Source organism: Neophocaena asiaeorientalis, unplaced genomic scaffold (genome assembly GCF_003031525.2).
Source record: "Neophocaena asiaeorientalis asiaeorientalis breed wild unplaced genomic scaffold, Neophocaena_asiaeorientalis_V1.1 scaffold346, whole genome shotgun sequence".
Taxonomy (NCBI): domain Eukaryota; kingdom Metazoa; phylum Chordata; class Mammalia; order Artiodactyla; family Phocoenidae; genus Neophocaena; species Neophocaena asiaeorientalis.
Window position 1 is genome coordinate 2,097,618 of NW_020175400.1, and position 20,225 is coordinate 2,117,842.

Genomic DNA, 20,225 nt, shown 5'->3' on the forward strand with positions numbered 1-20,225 from the left:
TCGGGGAGACAGGCAACACTCAAATCATCACCACACAGATCAAATGGAAAATTGTGCTGAGTTATAGGGCTTTGAAGAAGAGGTTTGTGGTTCTAAGGGGCCTGACCTAGTCACGGAGGTCAGGGTGTCTTCTCTGAGAAAGACTTGAAGAATAAATAGGAAGTAACCAGGGCAAGAAGGGGGAGAAGATGATCCAAACAGAGGGAACTGCACATGCAAAGGTCCTGTGGTGGAGGGTCTGGGTGAAGGCCAGAGTGGCTGGAGTTCCGCAACAGAGGGGAGGGTGGTGAGAATGAGGTTGGGAAGTGGGCCAGCTGATAGCACTTGAACTTGTGGGTGTCTTTAGAAGATTTGGTCTGAATTCCAAGAGCAAAGGGAAGGTTTTAAGCAGTGGTGCAAAATGATCCAATTTGTGTAGCAAGCTAGTTTGAGGGGGCCCAAGTGGAAGTGAGGAGTCATGAGGGTCCAGCAGTGCCCACATAAACAATGACAGTGGCTTTGACCAAGGACATGGTGAGATTGGGGGGCAGGGTGAGTTGGATGTTGGGGTGAGGGTCAGGTGATATTGAGGTCTGAGGAACTGGGCTGGCAGATGGGAAGGGTGACGATGAACATCATATTCCTGTAAGAACATATTATATTGAGCATGATAAGTAATATCTTCCTTTCTACCAAGGATAGAATGGTTGACCTCTGAGTAAGAAAGAAAGGAAGGGAAGGATTTTCAGGTTCTACTATATGGTATTTAATATGTTTTCTCATTAAATCTGTTCAACAAATCTGAGAAGTAAATACTATTATTTATGTACAAGGAAAGGGGTCTCAGAAAAGTAAAATTACCTGCCCAAGGTCATGGCTGGGAAGAGGTTAAGCCTCCACCAGCCTCCTCTCTTAAAAAAAAGAAGAAAAAAAGGCAAAACAACTTATTTCATTCTTCTCAGTGAGCTTATAATTGAGGAAAAAGTTTTTGGCAGAAGGGAAAGGGAGGGGAACCTGGAAGAACTCCCTGCTCTGAAAGAATGCAAGGGAGGCTGGGGCCATGTCACTGAGGAGCCCTGGGCATCCATCCAACCACAGGGGTGAACCAATGTGTTTTTGACCCGAGCTAGAAACCAACTCTCCCTTTCTCTTCATCTCCCACCTCCCTGCTCCTGGGAAGTCCTTCTAACCTCCTGGACCTAACCTCGATCCTCCTGTTCTGGTGCCCATTGTCTCAGCTTGCAGGCAGATCCAAGCCACCTGGCCGCTCCCTCTCCCTGCTGGGCACGAAGCCTGACGCCTGCCCTTCAGCCCTCGGTGGGCTCCCAGGAAGTCTGCAGCCTGTAACCGGACAGTTTGCTCCCAGCAGGTACCCCTGAGCTGCACTCCGCACACTGTTCCTGGATCTCCTCTCCGAAACCTGGGCAGAGTGTGTTCCCACCCAGTCCGGTGACCTTCGCCTGAGCCCTGGTTAATTTTTGCCCAGTCTGCAGGCTGTGGGGCTCCTCCCCTTCAGGGATATAAGCCTGGCCCGAGGCTGCCCTGTTCCCCACCGGTCCTGAGCCTCCCCAAGCTCCCTCTGCACCCTCACCATGGCCAAAGGATTCTACATATCCAAGGCTCTGGGCATCCTGGGCATCCTCCTGGGCGTGGCGGCCATAGCCACTATCATCGCTCTGTCTGTGCTGTATGCCCAGGAGAAGAACCAGAATGCCGGGTACGCCACCACCGTGGCCCCTATGAGCTCTGTGGCCCCTACGAGCTCCGCGACCCCTACGAGCCCCGCGACCAGCCTGACAACCACCATCACCACGGCCACCACCTTGGACCAGAGCAAGCCATGGAACCGATACCGCCTACCCACGACACTGTTGCCTGACTCCTACGATGTGACACTGAGGCCCTACCTCACTCCCAATAAGAATGGCCTGTATATCTTCGAGGGCAGAAGCATCGTCCGCTTCATCTGCAAGGTCCCCACTGACGTCATCATCATCCATAGCAAGAAGCTCAACTACACCACAACCCAGGGGCACATGGTGGCCCTGAGGGGCGTGGGGGCCTCCTCGGCCCCCGACATCGACAGGACCGAGCTGGTAGAGCCCACGGAGTATCTGGTGGTACACCTCAAGGGCTCGCTGGAGGCAGGCAGAATGTACGAGATGGAGAGTACATTTCAGGGGGAGCTGGCCGACGACCTGGCAGGCTTCTACCGCAGCGAGTACATGGAAGGCAATGTCAAAAAGTAAGTCAGAGCTGGGTCTGCTGGGGGGCAGATCCTAGGTGCTGAGGCAGAGCTGGACCCTGGGAGCCAAGGAAGGGCTTGGGTTCGGGGCCTTTGAACCTTCGGGAGTCCTTGGCTGGCCCATCACTCCATCTGCAGCTCCGGTAGAGCAGCTACCAAGACAATCGACCCTTTCCCGGAGGGCTCCTCTATACTTTATTAGGGAGTAAGGATGAGAGATGAAAGTGCCCCTTGGATAGATAGGAAAACAGGCTCTGAGGAAAGAAATTTGCCAAGGTTTCCCAGCCAATACAGGGATGGAGCCTGCCAGGACTTTGACCCTGAGTCCAGAAGGAGCTCTGCTCTCCCACGTCAGCTGGCCTGTTGGCCTAGAGGCGGCCTGGGGGAGGTGGGGTGGGCAGGGATTAGGCCAGGCAGCATCTGTGCACCCCGTCCCTGCACACCCAGCAACACCCTACAGCCCCAGCCCCGTACACCCACACGGGCACAGGCATTAAGCTGGCACACCCTCTAACCCCACTTCGGGCAGGGTGCTGGCCACGACACAGATGCAGTCTACAGATGCCCGGAAATCCTTCCCGTGCTTTGACGAGCCGGCCATGAAGGCCACATTTAACATCACCCTCATCCACCCCAATGGATTCACGGCCTTGTCCAACATGCCGCCCAAAGGTGAGCAGGTCTGGCTGGGGCCACACATCCTCGGAAAGCAGACCCCCAGGGCTGGGGCACAGGGCAGGGAGAGGGCACAACCCCACATGCCTGCGTGCTCCCTGCCCAGGTCCCAGTGTCCCGCTTGTAGAAGACCCCAACTGGAACGTCACTGAGTTCAAAACCACGCCTGTAATGTCCACATACCTTCTGGCCTACATCGTGTGCGAGTTCACGAGTGTGGAGAAAACGGAACCCAACAACGTCCAGGTATGGAGCTGAGGCCACCTATCCTTCCTCGGGATTGGTCCTGGCCTGGGAGATATTCCTATTTATCCTCATCCTTGTCCCAGCCCCTGAGTTGCTAGGCAGTGTTTGAATCCCAGTTCTGAGTGATCTTGGGCAAATGCCTTAGGTTCTCTGACCCTCCGTCTCTGCATCTGAAAAGTGGGACCCTCCTCATGAAGGGAGTTCCCGACTCCTGGGTGCCAGACAGATGGTGTCTATGGCTATTGTTCCCCAAAGGCCCCTGCCTGTGACTCAAGGCTCTGAAGAGACACCCCCGCCCTCTCCTCTGCTGACCAAGCCTCCCAGTTTAACCTAGTTGGTCCCCCAGCCTGCCAGGTTTTGGGACTCGGCCCACCTGCACCAGGACCCAAGAAGGGCCCCTGACCTACCTCTGTCTTCTTTGCAGGTCCGGATCTGGGCTCGGCCTAATGCAATTGCAGAGAACCATGGCAGTTATGCCCTGAACGTGACAGGTCCCATCCTAAACTTCTTTGCCAAACATTTTGATACACCCTACCCACTCCCAAAATCTGGTGAGTGAGGTACCTCGCATTGGGGGGAAGTGGATGGGTCTCCCCCCATAGCCTGAGGCCATCCCACCAACAGCCTGGACTCCCCAGACCAGGTTGCCTTGCCCGACTTCAACGCCGGTGCCATGGAGAACTGGGGGCTGGTGACCTACCGGGAGAACTCGCTGCTGTTTGACCCACAGGCCTCCTCCAGCAGCAACAAAGAGCGGGTTGTCACTGTGATTGCTCACGAGCTGGCCCACCAGGTAGCCCCCCAATCATGGGGAGTGCAGACAAAGAACGAGGGGGGCTCTGGAAGGAGACGGCACAAGTTGTGGCTCCGTCCTTGGCAGCTGAGAAGGGAAGAGTTCCACCTGGCAGGGTGTCAGGGAGGAGAGTCATGATGATGTCGGTGAAGCCGAGCTCAAGACTGGCACACTGGGAACACTCGGTGAAGGGTAGCTCTGGGTACCGTTAGTGACCGCAAGGCGCCAGTGGCTTGCCGGGCTGACCTCCCCTCCCCCACAGTGGTTTGGGAACTTGGTGACCCTGGCCTGGTGGAATGATCTTTGGCTGAACGAGGGCTTTGCCTCCTACGTGGAGTACCTGGGTGCTGACTATGCAGAGCCCACCTGGAACCTGGTGAGCCCGCTGCCCAGGGACCTCTGGGGTCTGGGATGGGGGAAGACCTGGGTCACCCCCTCCCAGGCCAGTCTCCTGATGGCTGCTGGGGATTTGCAGAAAGACCTCATGGTGCCGAACGAGTTGTACCATGTGATGGCTGTGGACGCGCTGGCCTCCTCCCACCCCCTGACCACCCCTGCCGAGGAGGTCAACACACCCGCCCAGATCAGCGAGATGTTTGACTCCATCTCCTATAGCAAGGTGCTGCCCAGCCCCCATGCTGGTCCTGAGATAGTAGGGTCATGGGAAGGGAGGTGGGATCTCGGCCCACAGGGGCCCACCGAAGCTGGGGCCTCCGGGAGCACCTGTCCCCGCCCAATGGGGACACAGGGTCTCCTGCTGGCTCGGCGCAGCCTTCTGAGCCCCCTCTCCTCCACCAGGGAGCCTCGGTCATCAGGATGCTTTCTGAGTTCCTGACTGAGGACCTGTTCAGGAAGGGCCTGGCGGTGAGTACCCTTGGCCAGCCATAGGGTGGGAGGTGTTTCCTCCAAGCCCCGGCCTACCACAGAGGCTGAGTGGTAGAGCCTGGGGCAGCAGCTTTACCCTCACCGTGCCCTGTCTTTCCACAGTCCTACTTGAATGCCTTTGCCTATCAGAACACCACCTACCTGGACCTGTGGGAACACCTGCAGATGGTCAGTAACAACCAGCTCCCCTGAAGCCATTCTGTGGGGGTCCTGAGACGCTGAAAGTCCTTGGGGGCAGCACACGTGTAAGAATGTGCCCAGCTCCACTGCTTACCCTCCCAGGCAGGCCACCTGGAGGCTTGCTTGCTCATCTGTAAAATGGGCGCAATGATGTCTCCTTGAAGGAGGTGTTACGAGAGCCTGGGTCACAAGCCCTGGCAGGCAGCCCCCCTCATGCTACAGTGAGCTCTGTGAGGGCAGCTGAGGAGTGCCATCATCTGAGTAGCGAGGAAACGGGCTCTTGTGGTTCCCAAGCCCAAGCCTTCCTCTGCCTGGAACTTTGGAGCCAGTCATTCACCTACTCAGCATTCCTGGCTGCCCTGCGCCCCAGCTGGCCCCTCCCAGACGTGACTTTGCACACACCAGCACCCTCGGCACGCTCTCTGACCCTCCTATCCAGCCTCACCTTGCATTCCTGTCCATTCAGACCCTGAGTGGCCCCTGTCTTTGGGCAAACCCTCTGACCACTCCCACCCTCCTGCCTGCCCCTCCTCCCCACCTCTCTTGAGACTCTCCCCATCATCCCCCATCATGTCTTCTCCTTCACGGCGGCCCCCACCCCTTCTCTGTGGCCCTGGTCAGCCCTACTGATCCCCCCATATGCCTGTGCTCCATGACCAGCCTGACCAGGGAGGGGAGGCCCAGGGCCTTGTCACAGAGTCACAGCTGGGCTCCAGGGCCCTCCTGGCCAGTCTCCAGCCCGACATCCATCTGCCACGAGGCCGGTCCACGTCCCACACCTCCCACAGCGTCAGTCCCTCCCCTCCGCTTCCACTGTCTTCCTTGCCCAGCCTCAGTTTCCAGCGCCTTCCTTTCTTCCGAAGCCAAGCCCTCCTCCACACCAGCACCCCTCCAGCTCCATCTGCCCCTCCCTCTTTCCCTGAGCCCCTTCTCTCTGCAGCCCCCCTAGAGATGCCCTCTCCCTCAGCTTGCACCTTCCGACAGGGTCTTCTGCCCTCTATTTACGCTGTTCTTAGTTTTTTATTTTCTCAGTTATTAACAGATGTGGTTGGTTTTCTGTTATTATTATGAAAGCAATGCACACACATGGAAAAAGATGAAAAAAGATTTAAGACAATAACAACCACCCTAAGCCCATCCCCAGACCCTCATCCAGGTGCGTTTCCTTCACATCGCCACGACCCTCTCCTTCGCGCTGCCTGTGACATGGGGACACTGGTTTTCCTTCCTCTCTGTCTCCTCTCCCTGCCTGTCCTCCCGGGTTTGTTCAGGCTGAGCCATGGGCATCCTGGGTGCCCCTCCCTGACACACACACACCTGAGGGTGGATCACAGAATGGGAGGCCACATAGATTTGCTTAATCAAAGTGGAATGAACCAGAGGCTGGGAAGCTCTTGGCGTGTCCAGCACTGGGCAGCCGAGGAGACAGAGAGCCGGGCTGGGACCCCAGCTCCTGCCTCCCAGCAAAGTGGTACCACTAAGGGGGGGCCAAGGGTGCAAGGGGAGGGTGGGTGAAAAAAAGATGGCTGCATCATATCCCTCTGCCCAAGGCTGTAAACAATCAGTCGACCGTCGAGCTGCCAGACACCGTGCGTGCCATCATGGACCGCTGGACCCAGCAGATGGGCTTCCCTGTCATCACTGTGGACACCAAGACAGGGAGCATCTCCCAGAAGCACTTCCTCCTTGACCCCGAGTCCAACGTCACCCGCCCCTCAGTGTTCAAGTGAGCAGATGAGGTCACTGAGACAGGCGTCCTAGTGAAGGTTCTGAGGGGCAGTTGCTCTGGGACCCTCTGACCATAGCAGGGCCTGGCCCGCTGTGGCCCTGCCATAGTAGCTGTAGACAGTCTCCTTCCTGGGCCAGGAGGATGGGGGCGTTTTAGTGCCAGAGTTGGGCAGAAACTGGAAGTCCGGGCAAGGCTGTTCTTTGCTGGCAGTGCCCAAGAGCTGCCGTTTCTCACACCTGGCCTCTGGATCTCTTGTTGCAGCTACCTGTGGATTGTTCCCATCTCATCTATCAAAAATGGCAGGCTGCAGGACCCCTACTGGCTGCCGGGCAACGCAACAGGTAATCCAGCCCTGCCCTAGTGGACAGCAGCCCCATCCCATACTCCCAGCTCCTGACCCATGTTCTGGGGTTATGGCAGGCCTCAGCCAGGGCTTCCTTCATCGTTTTATTCAACAAATGGAGCCAGCTTCTTTGGTTCTAATTTCTATGCTGTGTGACCCTGGCCAAGTTACCATCTCTCTCTGGTCTCCATTTCCCCATCTATACAGTGGGGCTAGGAACAATATCTACCCCATTGAGTTGTGTGAAGGTTAAAGAGGAGGATTCCCATGGAATGTTTAAAACAGTGCCTGGCACATAGTATGAGCAGTTCTACTCTGCCAGGCACTGAGGAAACCAAGGTCAAGGCAAGTCATCCTCTGCCTAAGCCAAGGCTGCAGGTGAAGGGAAGGAAGACAAGCAGTTCAAACGTTCCAGAGCTGTGCTGAGTGCTTTAACAGAGGCATATGTGGCCTCTGGGGTACTGGGGCAGGTGGGTAGGGAGCGGGGAATAGGGAGCTTCAACTTCATGGAGAGGTCAGGAAACACTCCCTGGAGGAGGTGAGCTGAGTCAGAGTAAGAGCAGGAGTTCGCCAGGCTAATGGCAGCAGAGAGAAGCAGTCCAGGCAGAGTCAAGAGCAAGTGCGAGGCTTGAGGTAGGAGAGAGCTCGGGGACTGAGTGTGGCTCGGGCAGAGGTGCGCCCTCGGTGAAGCTGAAGCGGGTCCCTGCAGGCTGCAGGAGACAATGGCTATGTCCTCGGGCCGGGAGGAGCTGGGACAGGTGGGAAGTGGGAAAGCCATTGGGTCTGACCTGCAGTTATGGAAGGATCCCCTCTGGCTGCCAGGAGAAAGGGTGGAGGGAGAGCCGTGAGGAGGGGGCACAGAGCCCCCAGGAAGAGATGAGCAGTGCTGGGCGGCTAACTGGATGGGAGGTGCTGCCTGGGTGTGATGGCATTGTTACAAGTGGAGAGGTGGGAGGAGGAGGGGGTGGAGGGGGAGAGGCCGCCTGGGGAGTTGAGTCTGAGTGGCCAGGGGTGTGCTGATGGAGTTGTCCCGGTGGATGCCACTGACCCAGCCACACAGAGCCTGTGGGAGGCAGGGCGGCCACTGAGGTTCAGAGATGGCAACTGGTCTGTCCAAGGTCCGCGGCCAGAGTCGGGCCCTGGCAGCCAGTCCTACCCCTCTTCTCCGCCCCCCTCCTTGGCGTTGGCCCAGCGGCGTGAGGGCCGGCTGCTGCCAGACTGCAGCGGAGGCTGCTCTGCCGAGGCCTGGGTCGGGTCAGCCTGTGGCCTTCTGAGCAGCCCTGCCCAGCTCTGGTCTCTCCCCACAGCCCAGGACATAATGTTCAAAACTGGAGCAGACGAGTGGGTCCTGCTTAACGTCAACGTGACGGGCTATTACCAGGTGAACTACGATGAGAACAACTGGAGGAAGATTCAGAATCAGCTGCAGATAAAACCACTGGTGGGTACCTGCCGCCCCACCCATCCCCTGCCCGAGGCCCAGCCCCACGACGGGGTCCCAGACTGCAGGGCCTGCCCGCACAGCCAGCCCGAGGTCACACGCTCTGTTGCCCCTTCTAGACCATCCCTGTCATCAATCGGGCACAGGTCATCTACGACAGCTTCAACCTGGCCAGGTGAGTGCTCAGCCATGGAAGCCTGGTGACTTGGTGAGTGTGGTTCCATAGTGAGAGCCAGTGCTGCCTGCCGCCGTCCTCACCATGTGCCAGGCTCAGCACCGTGGGCTCCCTGTGCTTGTGCACACCCCTCCCTTGGCCCCATGTCCCCGGAGATTGTCAGTGTCACAGCCCATACTTCCCAGAGAAGGACTCTGAGATTCAGAGCTTGAGTACCCTGCCTGAGGTCACACATTAGCCCATGACAGCCAGACGCAGTCCTGTCCAACTCCAAAACCACAGTGCACTCCACGGCACCAAGGTTTTCCGGAGGACTACCTATGGCCCAGGCCACCATGCTCAGTGCTAAGAAAGATACGGGAAGGACAGGATAGAAGAGATGCAGCATGGATAAACAGATATTTATTGAGCAGCTGCTGTGTTCATGAGCACCAGCAGGTGCCAAGTTCTTAGACGTAAGTGATGTCACCCATAGACATGGACATTTATGAACCAAATATGCACAGATGGCCTGAGGAGGTGGAGGGAGGAAAGACCAGAGAGCCAAGCAATCAGAGAAGAGGTGGGCAGAGTAAATAGCACAGGTTTCTTGTCTTTTTGAATTTCTAATCTGTCTCCTGTGGGCTGTGTGGCCTTAGGCAAGGCACTTTACCTCTCTGAGCCTCAGTTTCCTCACCTGTAAAATGGGGATAATGAGCAAGGAAATGTGACTGGCAGTGGGTGAGGGCCAGGCCTGGGCTGGCCTCGTTTGTGGCACCACCCAGCATCCACATCCCTCACCCCTACCCCCAGCCCCACCCCTGGTGAATGCTGGAGTTGGCTCAGTTGGGCCTCTGGGACCTCAGGCTCTAGGAGGAGGTTGGGGTTCCCACAGTGAGGCTGGACTGGGTGGGGGTGCTTACTTGAGCCCCTCTGTCTGTTCCCAGTGCCCGTATAGTCCCTGTCACCCTGGCGCTGAACAACACCCTCTTCCTGAAAAACGAGATAGAGTACATGCCCTGGCAGGCCGCCCTGAGCAGCCTGAGGTACTTCAAGCTCATGTTCGACCGATCCGAGGTCTACGGTCCCATGAAGGTACAGAGGGGCATGGCAGGGTTCAAGGACCAATTCCCCAGTGCCTGAAATTACACCATAAGGAAGTGAATAGAAATATTGCCTGGAATGGTGAAACACGCCACGTCCTTGGCAGTGGTGAGAGAGTAGGAGGGAGGTAGGGTGAAGGGAGCAGGGATTGAGAAGGTGAGCAGGTTGGGCACAGCAAAGAAAGGACACAGACTTCTAGCAAGGTTTGCTAGATTTGGAAATTAGCAAATCCTTCTTTCAGAAGGCAACAGAAAAAGCCACAGAACAGGAAGCGGGTGGGAGTGAGGGAGAAGGCCTTTTACCAGCTGTGTGGACTCAGGCAATCCTCTTCAGACCCAGAGAACCCCTCTGTGAAAGGAGCGGGCCTGTGCCTGCCTAGCCTGCCCTAAGGGCCTGGAGGGGGATGCCGATGTTAACAGTTTTGAAGCTTGGGGGCACGGGCAGGGAGGATCAGAGGGAAGCTGCTTGCTCTGGATCCATAGCTGAACCCATAAGGATGTTCATTGAAGTGTGGTTTATAAAAGACAAGAAAACCAAAAATACTCAAATGTCCAACAGTTGGAGTTGGTTAAGTAAACTAGAATATCCAGTTGATGGGATATTATGTAGTCATTAAAAATGTTTTTCACATGATTAACTAACTGTTATGGTAAATGAGGTTTTAACTCACTTTAAACTCATTAACCTACCTACACCTTGGATTCACCCCATCCTCCTAATGTAGTAAAATCACAGTATTTGGTCAACTCAGTATTCAGCATTTACTTTATGTGATTATTTAAATATCATTCTCCGCGGAGCCACATAAAGTACCATGTTTGTGTCTCCTTTTTTATACATCTTATACAAATGTATCAGATAATACGTTAATTTTGCTTTTTCCTGGAGGCATCCCTCCTGGTGCCCTCTGTCGGCCTGCTCCCTTCTAGAACTGCTACTCAGCTCCCATGCTGGGAGGCTCTCCATTGTTGCATCTCTTGTTTCCTGAACCCATGGATTCTTCCTTGAGTTTTCTCTCTATTAGGGGAGCACATCTTCCAGTTTTGGAGAAAGGGTTCATAAGAGGTGGATTTTTTCAGGTAGATTGTCTGAAATGTCTTTATTCCACCTTCACACTGCATTGAGAGCTTGCTTGGGTTTAGAAGTTTCTAGATTGAGGGACTTCCCTGGCGGTCCAGTGGTTAGGACTCTGTGCTTCCACTGTAGGGGGAATGGGTTCAATCCCTGATCAGGGAACTAAGATCCCACATGCCTCGCAGCATGGCCAAAAAAATTAAAAAAAAAAAGTAGTTTTTATTTTGGAAATTATTCCTCAGGAAATTTCAGGTCTTGCTCCATTGACATCAAACCTCTCATGTTTCTGTTGAGAAGCCCAGGGCCTTTCTTATTTCCAGTTCTTTGAATGTGGCCTGGTTCCCCTTCTGGAAGCTGTGGGCTCTTCTCTCCATGCTGGTGGTCCTTCATGCAGGCCTTTCTTATCCTTCTACATTTTCAACCTGGACAACTTTGCATTGCTCCTTTAAACTTTCTTCCTCTCCTTTTTTCCCCCGGTTCTCTCTTTCTGGGACACTTGTTAATCCAATTCACTGCCCTTACATTGGTCCTCTAGTTTTCTTCTCTCCTATTTTCTGGCTTGTTGACTTCTTGTTCTGACCTCTGGGATATGCCCTCAGTTTAGCACACCGCCTCTCCTCATTTTTTCCTATCATATATTTAAGTTTCCAAGTGCTATTCCTGGCTCCAGTGTCCTATGCAATATCTTCCCTGAACTCTTGGAAGATATTTATCATAGGCTTTTATGAAGTTTTCTTTTTCTTTCACTGACTTGTTTCCTCCAAGTCTTCTGTCTGTTTTGATCTCCTCTTTCAAGTTGGAAGCTGAGCTGCCCCTTTGAATTTGAGAGTGAGGCAGTGGTTGAAAGCTCCACGAGGAGGTGGAGTTGGTCACCTGCAGTCTTGTTATGGGGTGACTAAGTAACTCCTCGTGGGGACCCTCAAAAATTAATATCTGTGACTGTGTTCCCTTGAGACCATTCAGTCTCCAGAGTGATCCTCTGTCTTGTGCAGTTGAGGCTCACTTTCTGGGATCAGGGTGGGGAAGGAAACTGGGGGGGTACCTCCATTTAGGCTGTAAACTTTCACCTCTGGCCCTCTCTGCAATTCAGCAACCCTCCCACTGTGTCTGGGGACCCTAGTGCTGAACCCCTCTGATTCAGCCTTGCTCATGGGAGAGGGAGGGGTGTTGCTTGAGGCAGGGAGGGAAGTGGGCGCTTGAGGGTTTAATTAGTCCCTCTACAGACTTGGACTCCATTGCCCTGTTCACAGCCCGGCCTCACTCCTGTCCCCTGCACACCCATCCCTCTAATCCCGAGCCTCGCCACAGCAAGTCTCCTTGCTTCTGTCTCCATCTCCCCCACGGCAGGTGCTCTGCTGCAGACCCCCGCCTTGGCCAAGCCTGTTCCATCTCCCTCTCTCCACCTCCCAGCTCCTACACTGTGTGGCCGTCTCATCCACTGTTATTTCTTTTCCAATTCTCTTTGCTCTTGGGGGTTTATTCCTTTAACGTTTGGATGCGGATTCTGGTTGACACACATGATAATCTACTCTCCTGAACCAGCGTCTGCAAAGGAGTTTAATAACATGGGCTGGGCCTTACACGACAATGCCAGCTAAAAGAACAGCATGCAGAATTGTAGATATGCTGGGTAGAAAAGAGAAAGGAAGGGGCAAACTCACCAATTTGGGAGTCATGGATTTGGTAAGTTCTGGGGTGGTTAGTATTTTCTGCCTATGCTTTACAGTGTTTTCTAAATTCCCCACAATAAAGGCAGAATACTTATGATCAGGTGGTGGGGGATGGTAGGCCCTAAAACTATATTAGGAAATGGTGATACTTAGACATCAGTGTCAGAACTGGTTGAGGAGAAAGAATCTCAGATCAGTCATCTGAGACCTGAACTAGCGCCGGCTCCTTTGACCACTATCTGGCCTTGGGCGAGGCCCTTAGCCTCTGGCCTCTTGCTTCTGTAGCCATTAGCCCTTGCTACACTTACCCACCCACATCAGAGGCTCCGTGGGGCTCCAGGTGGGTCAGGCATGAGTCTCTTCTTTGAGGCTGTTCATGTTTTCTTTTTCCCAGAATTACCTCAGGAATCAGGTTGAACCCCTCTTCCTACATTTTGAAAATCTCACCCAAAACTGGACTAAGCGCCCAGAAAGCCTGATGGACCAGTGAGTATGACCTCTCTTAGGCCTGGAGATCACAGGTGGCCCAGGCACCCTGACCAGGGAAGTCCAGAGCAAGTCCCAGCAGCATTCTCCTCTGAAGTTCCCAACTCCTGGCTGGACCAGGGCCACCAGTCAGGGAGAGACCCACCCACCCACTAGGAATAGGGAGCCCTGCCCTGAGGCTCTATGTGGCCTCTTTGTACAAAGGACCAAACTGAAATTTCAAGGTCCCCTCACCGGCATTGTTATTCAGATTCTAGGTGTTGAAGGTGGGGCTGGAGTCTGTGCCCACCCTCCCTGGGCTGCCCAAGGCAAGAAGCAAAGAGGGGGACCCAAAGGGCGGGAGGGCTGCAACCTTAGAGCCCCAGCCCTGCTGCCCTTCCTGGAGTTGTGTGTCAGCAGGGGAGTCTTTGCCAGAGTCAGAGCCAGGCATGCTGACAGAGTGTCACCCCTGGGGCAGGTACAATGAGATTAATGCCATCAGCACTGCCTGCTCCAATGGGCTGCCTAAGTGTGAGGAGCTGGCCAAGAACCTTTACAACCGGTGGATGATGGACCCCCAAAATAACCCGTGAGTGTGTCCCCTGCTTGTCTCCTGATCTTTATCTGTCCCTCAAGCTCACAGCCCTGCCCTCATCAGACCCTCGTCCTGCCCTCCCTGCTGCTACTCTACCCCTGACACCCTGACCCCACACCAGGATCCATCCCAACCTGCGGTCCACCATCTACTGCAACGCCATCGCCCAGGGTGACCAGAAAGAGTGGGACTTCGCCTGGAGGCAGTTACAACAAGCCCGACTGGTTAATGAAGCTGACAAACTCCGCTCAGCGCTGGCCTGCACCAACCAGGTCTGGCTCCTGAACAGGTGAGGACCAGAGCTGGACGGGGCTGGGTGAGTTCCCCTCCCCGCCGGGGACCAGGCTCCCAATGTGGGGGAGAAAGAACCAGCCAGGCGTCCACACTCTCCTCCGTGGGATCCTCGTAAACCTGTGCAGTGGAGCAGTGTGTTTCCCAGTTTTACAGATGAGGACACTGAGGCTCAAAGAAGCAAAACAACTTGCCCAAAGTCTAGAAGCTTTGCTAAGTGAGAAAAACAAGATTTGAATCTGGATCTGGGTCCACGTCCTGTGCTTTTAACTGCTGCAGTCTCCTAGCCTTTACCTCTCTGTCAAGGGCTGTGGTGCACCTGGACCTGAGGCCTTCTGGACATCCAGCTGGGCACCCCCCAAACCCTTGGATGAGGGCTCCTGGCTCCCACTGTGTGCCTCATATGCCATCTTCTGTACTTCAGTAAAGAAGAGCTACCCTCAATGTCAAAGACAGGAGTGGCCATCCTACCTGGTGCAGCGCTTACCCCTTCCTTCGTTCATTCATCGTCAGATATTTATCAAGCACTTGGTCTATGTCAGTATGATACCTAGCATAGCCAGTGACCCTGCTTAGGGGACTCAGTGTCCCATCTACAGGAGGGCGGTAGGACCGAGGAGTCTTTAACCCGCAGCATGCTGAAGGCATGTTGAGAGGTTGCAGGAGAGGTGTGTGGGGTGGAGGGCAGGGTCCTTTTACTTATTACGCAGCATGCTGTCCTCACAGGTACCTGAGTTACACCCTGAACCCAGACCTCATCCGGAAGCAGGATGCCACCTCCACCATTAACAGCATTGCCAGCAACGTCGTCGGGCAATCTCTGGCCTGGGAATTTGTCCAGAGCAACTGGAAGAAAATCTTTCAGGAGTGAGTCTGCTGAGAGCATGTTAGGGGAAGCGCACACCAAGGCTGTGTCCCCTGGGGGTGGGCTGTGTGCACCAGACCCTGTAGGGTTGGGAGTGGACGGTAGACACTGCATCGGAGTGGTCCAAAAGGAACCCAGCTTGAGGTCGGGAAGGGACAGGTATTGAAAGATGTGGCAGCGGGGCACAGCTGTCCCTTTTCCCACTTGGGGGAAAGAAAGTCTGGCTGGTGGGAGTGTTCTCTGAAGAGATGGGAGCAAGGACACTGCAATCAAACCTGTGTTCAAGTCCCTAGTGGTGTCTCCTTGGACATGTCATTTCATCACATCTACGAGATAGGGACAGTCACAGGGTCCCGTGTCGCCTGCCAGTCACTGAACGTTGGTTCCTGGCCCCCCTCACGGTTCCTCTCTCTCCCTGCCCTGCAGTTACGGCGGTGGTTCCTTCTCCTTCTCCAACCTCATCCAGGCTGTGACCCGAAGATTCTCCACTGAGTTCGAGCTGCAGAAGGTAAGAAGCCCTGGACCTTGGGGCAGCACCCAGAGGCCCATCCCCAGTCTCAAGGGACAGCTGCCACTCAGCTCCCACCGCCTGTGTTCACAAGGCAGCGGGGCTCCATGTGGTCAGGCCTTCCTCATGTACAGGGGAAACTGGGTATCCAGACTTTCTAAATGTCACAATTCAATCACAGATATTCATCTTGGAATTTTTGTATAGGCAAAAGGTAAAGAGAATAATATAATGAACCTCCACGTACCCGTTACTCAGATTGAACAATTGTTAACATTTGCTGACATTTTTTTGGGGTGGCAGTTTTCAAGCTAATCACTGATATTATATAATTTCACCTATAAACACTTTAGTCATATCTAAAATAAAGGAATTTTAAAACATAATCTATCATTAGCAAATACAAGAAAATTAACAATGCCTTACTATCATCTTATACCCAGGCCATTTTCAAATTCTGTCTTTTTTTTGGCCGTGCCACGGCCGCTTGTGGGATCTTAGTTCCCTGACCAGCGATTGAACCTGTGCCCCCTGCATTGGGAGCACAGAGTCTTAACCACTGGATCACCAGGGAAGTCCCCTATGTTCATGTTTTTGAGTGAACCTCTGTTTTTAGTTCTCATGGGTGTACACCTAGGAGTGGAATTGCTAGGTCATTTGGTAACTGTGTTTAACTTTTTGAGAAACTGCCAAAATGTTTTCCAAAGCAACTGCACCAACTTACATTCCCACTAGCAATGTATGAAGGTTCCAATTTCTTTATGTTTGGGGGAGAATTGTTATTTTCCTTTTTTAAACAATTATAGCCATCCTACTGGGTGCAAAGTGGTATCTCACTGTGGTTATGAGTGGCATTTCCCGGATGACTAATGATGTTGAGCATCATTTCATGTGCTTCTTGGCCGTTTGTATGTCTTCTTTGGAGAAATGTCTATTCAAATCCTTCACTCATTTTTTTTAAAAAATATATATTTATTTATTTATTTTTGGCTGCATTGGGTCTTCATTGCTGTGCGCGGGCTTTCTCTAGTTGCGGTGAGTGGGGGCTGCTCTTCGTTGCGGTGCACCAGCTTCTCATTGCGGTGGCTTCTCTTGTTGTGGAGCATGGGCTCTAGGCACGCGGGCTTAGTAGTTGTGGCTCGTGGGCTCTAGAGCACAAGCTCAGTAGTTGTGGCACGCGGGCTTAGTTGCTCTGCGGCATGTGGGATCTTCGTGGACCAGGGCTCGAACCCGTGTCCCCTGCATTGGCAGGCGGATTCTTAACCACTGTGCCACCAGGGAAGCCCCCTTCACTCAGTTTTTAATTGGTGTATTTGTCTTTTTATTGTTGAGTTACAAGAGTTCTTTATATATTCTGGATACTAGGCCCTTATTAGACAAATGATTTGCAAATATTTTCTCCCATTTTGTGGATTGTCTTTTCAGTTTCTTGATAGTGTCTTTGATACACAAAGTTTTCAATTTTTAAAAAAATATTTATTTATTTATTTATGGCTACATTGGGTCTTCATTGCTGCACGTGGGCTTTCTCTAGTTGCGGTGAGCTGGGGCTTCTCTTGTTGTGGAGCACGGGCTCTAGGCACGAGGGCTTCAGTGGTTGTGGCACGTGGGCTCAGTAGTTGTGGCTCGCAGGCTCTAGAGCACAAGCTCAGTAGTCGTGGTGCAGGGGCTTAATTGCTCCGGGGCATGTGGGATCTTCCCGACCCAGGGATCGAACCTATGTCCCCTGCATTGGCAGGTGGATTCTTTACCACTGAGCCACCAGGGAAGTCCAAAAGTTTTTTATTTTGATGAAGTCTAACGTTCTATTTTTCTTTTGTTGCTTGTGCTTTATGTGTCATATATAAGAAACAATTACCTAATCCTAGGTCACAAAGATTTACACCTATGCTTTTTACTAAGATTCTTATCATTTTAGCTCTTACATTTAGGAGTGATCAATTTTGACTTAATTTTTGTACATGGTGTAAGGCACAGGTCCAATTTCATCCCTTTGCTTGTGGCTATCCAGTTGTCCCGGTACCATTTATTAAAAGGACTATTCCTTTTTTTTGTAATATCATTAATTTATTAAAAATTTTATTGGAGTATAGTTGATTTACAATGTTGTGTCAGTTTCAGGTGTACAGCAAAGTGATTCAGTTATACATATACATATATTCATTCTTTTTCAGATTCTTTTCTCATATAGCTTATCACAGAATATTGAGTAATGCTCCCTGTGCTATACAGTAGGTCCTTGCTGGTTATCTATCTTATATATAGTGGTGTGTGTATATTAATCCCAAGGTCCTGATTTATCTCTCCTGGCCCCCATGTTTCCTCTTTGGTAAGCATAAGTTTGTTTTTGATATCTGTAAGTCTGTTTCTGTTTTGTAAATAGGTTCATTTGTATCATTAAAAAAAATAGATTCCACATATAAATGATATCTATGATATTTTTCTTTCTCTGTCTGACTTACTTCATTTAGTATGATAATCTCTAGGTCCATCCATGTTGCTGCAAATGGCATTATTTCATTCTTTTTTATGGCTGAGTAATATTCTATTGTAGATATGTACCACATCTTCTTTATCCATTCCTCTGTTGATAAAAGGACTATTCTTTCATCCATTGAATGATCTTGGCACCTTTGTTGAAAATCATTTGACTATAAATTTTAGGGTCTATTTCTGGACTCTCAATTCTATTTCATTGATCTGTTTGTCTTTATGCTAGTACACATTGTCTTAGTTATCATAGATTTGTAGTGAGTTTTGAAATCGGGATTGTGGGCCCTCCAACTTTGTTCTTTTTCAAGATCATTTGGCTATTCTGAATCTTTGCATTTCTTTATGAATTTTAGGATCAGCTTGCCAATTTCTGCAAAAAAATACAGTTGGAATTTTGATAGAGATTGTATTGAATCTGTAGATCAATTTGGGAAGTATTTCCATGTTAGTAATATTAAATCTACCAATCCATTAACACAGATTTATTTGTCATTATTTTTCCTTTTATTTAGGTCTTCTTAATTTTTCTCAACAATATTTTACAGTTTTCAGCATACTGGTCTTGCACTTCTTTTGTCAAATTTATTCCTAAGTATTTTATTCTTTTTGATGCTATTGTAAACGGAACTGTTTTCTTAATTTCATTTTCAGATTTTTCACAACTAGTGTATAGAAATACAATTGATCTTTGTATATTGCTCTTATATCCTGCAACCTTGTTGAACTCATAAGTTTTAATAGTTGTGCTTTTTTATTTTTCGATTCCTTGGGATTTTCTGTATACAAAATCGTGTCATCTGCAAATAGGGATAGTTTACTTCTTCCTTTCTGGATGCTTTTAATTTCATTTTCTTGCCTAATTGCCCTCGCTACAACCTCCAGTACTAATACATCTTTTAATCTGTAGCATCTCTTTAAAAAAAAAACCCAACAAAAAAAAACATTTATTTGCTCAAGCAACTGGGCCATTTGTACTATAGAAATGGCCACATTTTGAATTTGGCTGGTTGCTTCCTTGTGGTGTCTGTTTAATTTGTTCCTCTCTCCTCCCTTGATTGGATTGAGATTGTAATTCATTTAAAAACTGAGGATCAACTCAATAAGAACCTCACAATGAAGATTAAATACCTGTAGGAGCCAGGCTGAACCTTGGGGCAGTCTTTTTTTTTTTTTTAAATAAATTTATTTATTTATTTATTTTTGGCTGTGTTGGGTCTTTGTTGCTGCATGCAGCCTTTCTCTAGTTACAGCAAGCAGGGGCTACTCTTAGTTGTGGTGCGCGGGCTTCTCACTGCAGTGGCTTCTCTTGTTGCAGAGCGTGGGCTCTCGGCATGCAGGCCTGCTTCAGTAGTTGTGGCTCGCGGGCTCTAGAGTGGAGGCTCAGTAGTTGTGGCGCATGGGCTTAGTTACTCCGAGGCATGTGGGATCTTCCTGGACAAGGGCTTGAACCCGCGTCCCTTGCATTGGGAGGCGGATTCTTAACCACTGCACCATTAGGGAAGCCCAGGGCTGTCATTTTTGACCCCTGCCAGGGAGAGGGAAGGACTGGCCCTGCCTGTCCTGGAGAACAGGCTGTGGTCCCCATTCCCATGTTAGGGGCCCTAACATGGAGGGGGAGGACAGAGGATCTGGCAGCCCTCTCCTCAGGGCTGTGTTAGAGACCTAACCAGGGGCTCAGAATTATCCTTTTCCTCGCAGCTGGAGCAGTTCAAGAAGAACAACATGGATGTAGGCTTCGGCTCAGGCACCCGGGCTCTGGAGCAAGCCCTGGAGAAGACCAAAGCCAACATCAAGTGGGTGAAGGAGAACAAGGAGGTGGTGTTAAAGTGGTTCACAGAACACAGCTAAATAGTCCCTGGTGCTTACAGTCACCTGGCCCCCATGTAAGATGCCCACGTGTGTCTATCCAAGTGGCTCACGGTAGGGCCCCCATTCCTGAAGCCTGAGGCACCCGTGTCATCCCCTTAGGAACAGAGTCTCTGGCCCATGTTCTCTCCACTCTGCCCAGGGGGCCAATCCAGTTTCTGATGGCCAGACTGTCCAAGTGCCTCCCAGCCCCTGCCCCTCATGACAACCCCACCCCAGGCCTGGCATGGCTCCTGTCACCCAGGGCCCTGGGGCTGATCTCAGGGAAGTCCAGCTCAAGGGCCAGATGAGCAGAGGCCCTTGATGGATGATGGACTGCCTTGGAGGGCTGCCCTGTGCCCTCTCTCACCCTCCCATAAAGACCCTGAACCTGAGGAGTCAACAGAGCACCAGATCTGTATATTTTTTTCTAAGATAAAATGTAAATAAAGGATTTCTAGATGAGCTTCCAGACTCATTACTAAACTAGAGCAGGAGTGGATCTGCACAACAGCTAGAGAACCTGGGGTGCGTGGGGGCCTTGGACCCCCAGGAAACATAGGAGGGAAAAAGTACCCAGCCTGCCGGTCCTTCCTAGAACACCTGTATGGCAGTGTCTGCCTGCAGTGTTCATTTCATTGGCAG

At 51.7% G+C, this 20,225-nt stretch overlaps 1 protein-coding gene across 1 annotated transcript; it reads left to right on the forward strand.

Moving 5' to 3' along the window:
• The first annotated feature begins 1,571 nt into the window (after window positions 1-1,571).
• ANPEP (alanyl aminopeptidase, membrane) lies at window positions 1,572-20,045 on the forward strand. The gene is made up of 20 exons (XM_024766515.1): window positions 1,572-2,224; window positions 2,754-2,896; window positions 3,006-3,145; window positions 3,570-3,696; window positions 3,784-3,938; window positions 4,201-4,314; window positions 4,414-4,557; window positions 4,737-4,802; window positions 4,926-4,991; window positions 6,554-6,729; window positions 6,994-7,073; window positions 8,383-8,516; window positions 8,636-8,691; window positions 9,618-9,765; window positions 12,913-13,004; window positions 13,462-13,572; window positions 13,700-13,867; window positions 14,596-14,736; window positions 15,161-15,242; window positions 19,434-20,045. Exons 1-20 carry the CDS (start codon window positions 1,572-1,574, stop codon window positions 19,581-19,583), a joined length of 2,946 nt encoding a protein of 981 aa, XP_024622283.1. The 3' UTR covers window positions 19,584-20,045.
• Window positions 20,046-20,225: the final 180 nt, after the last annotated feature.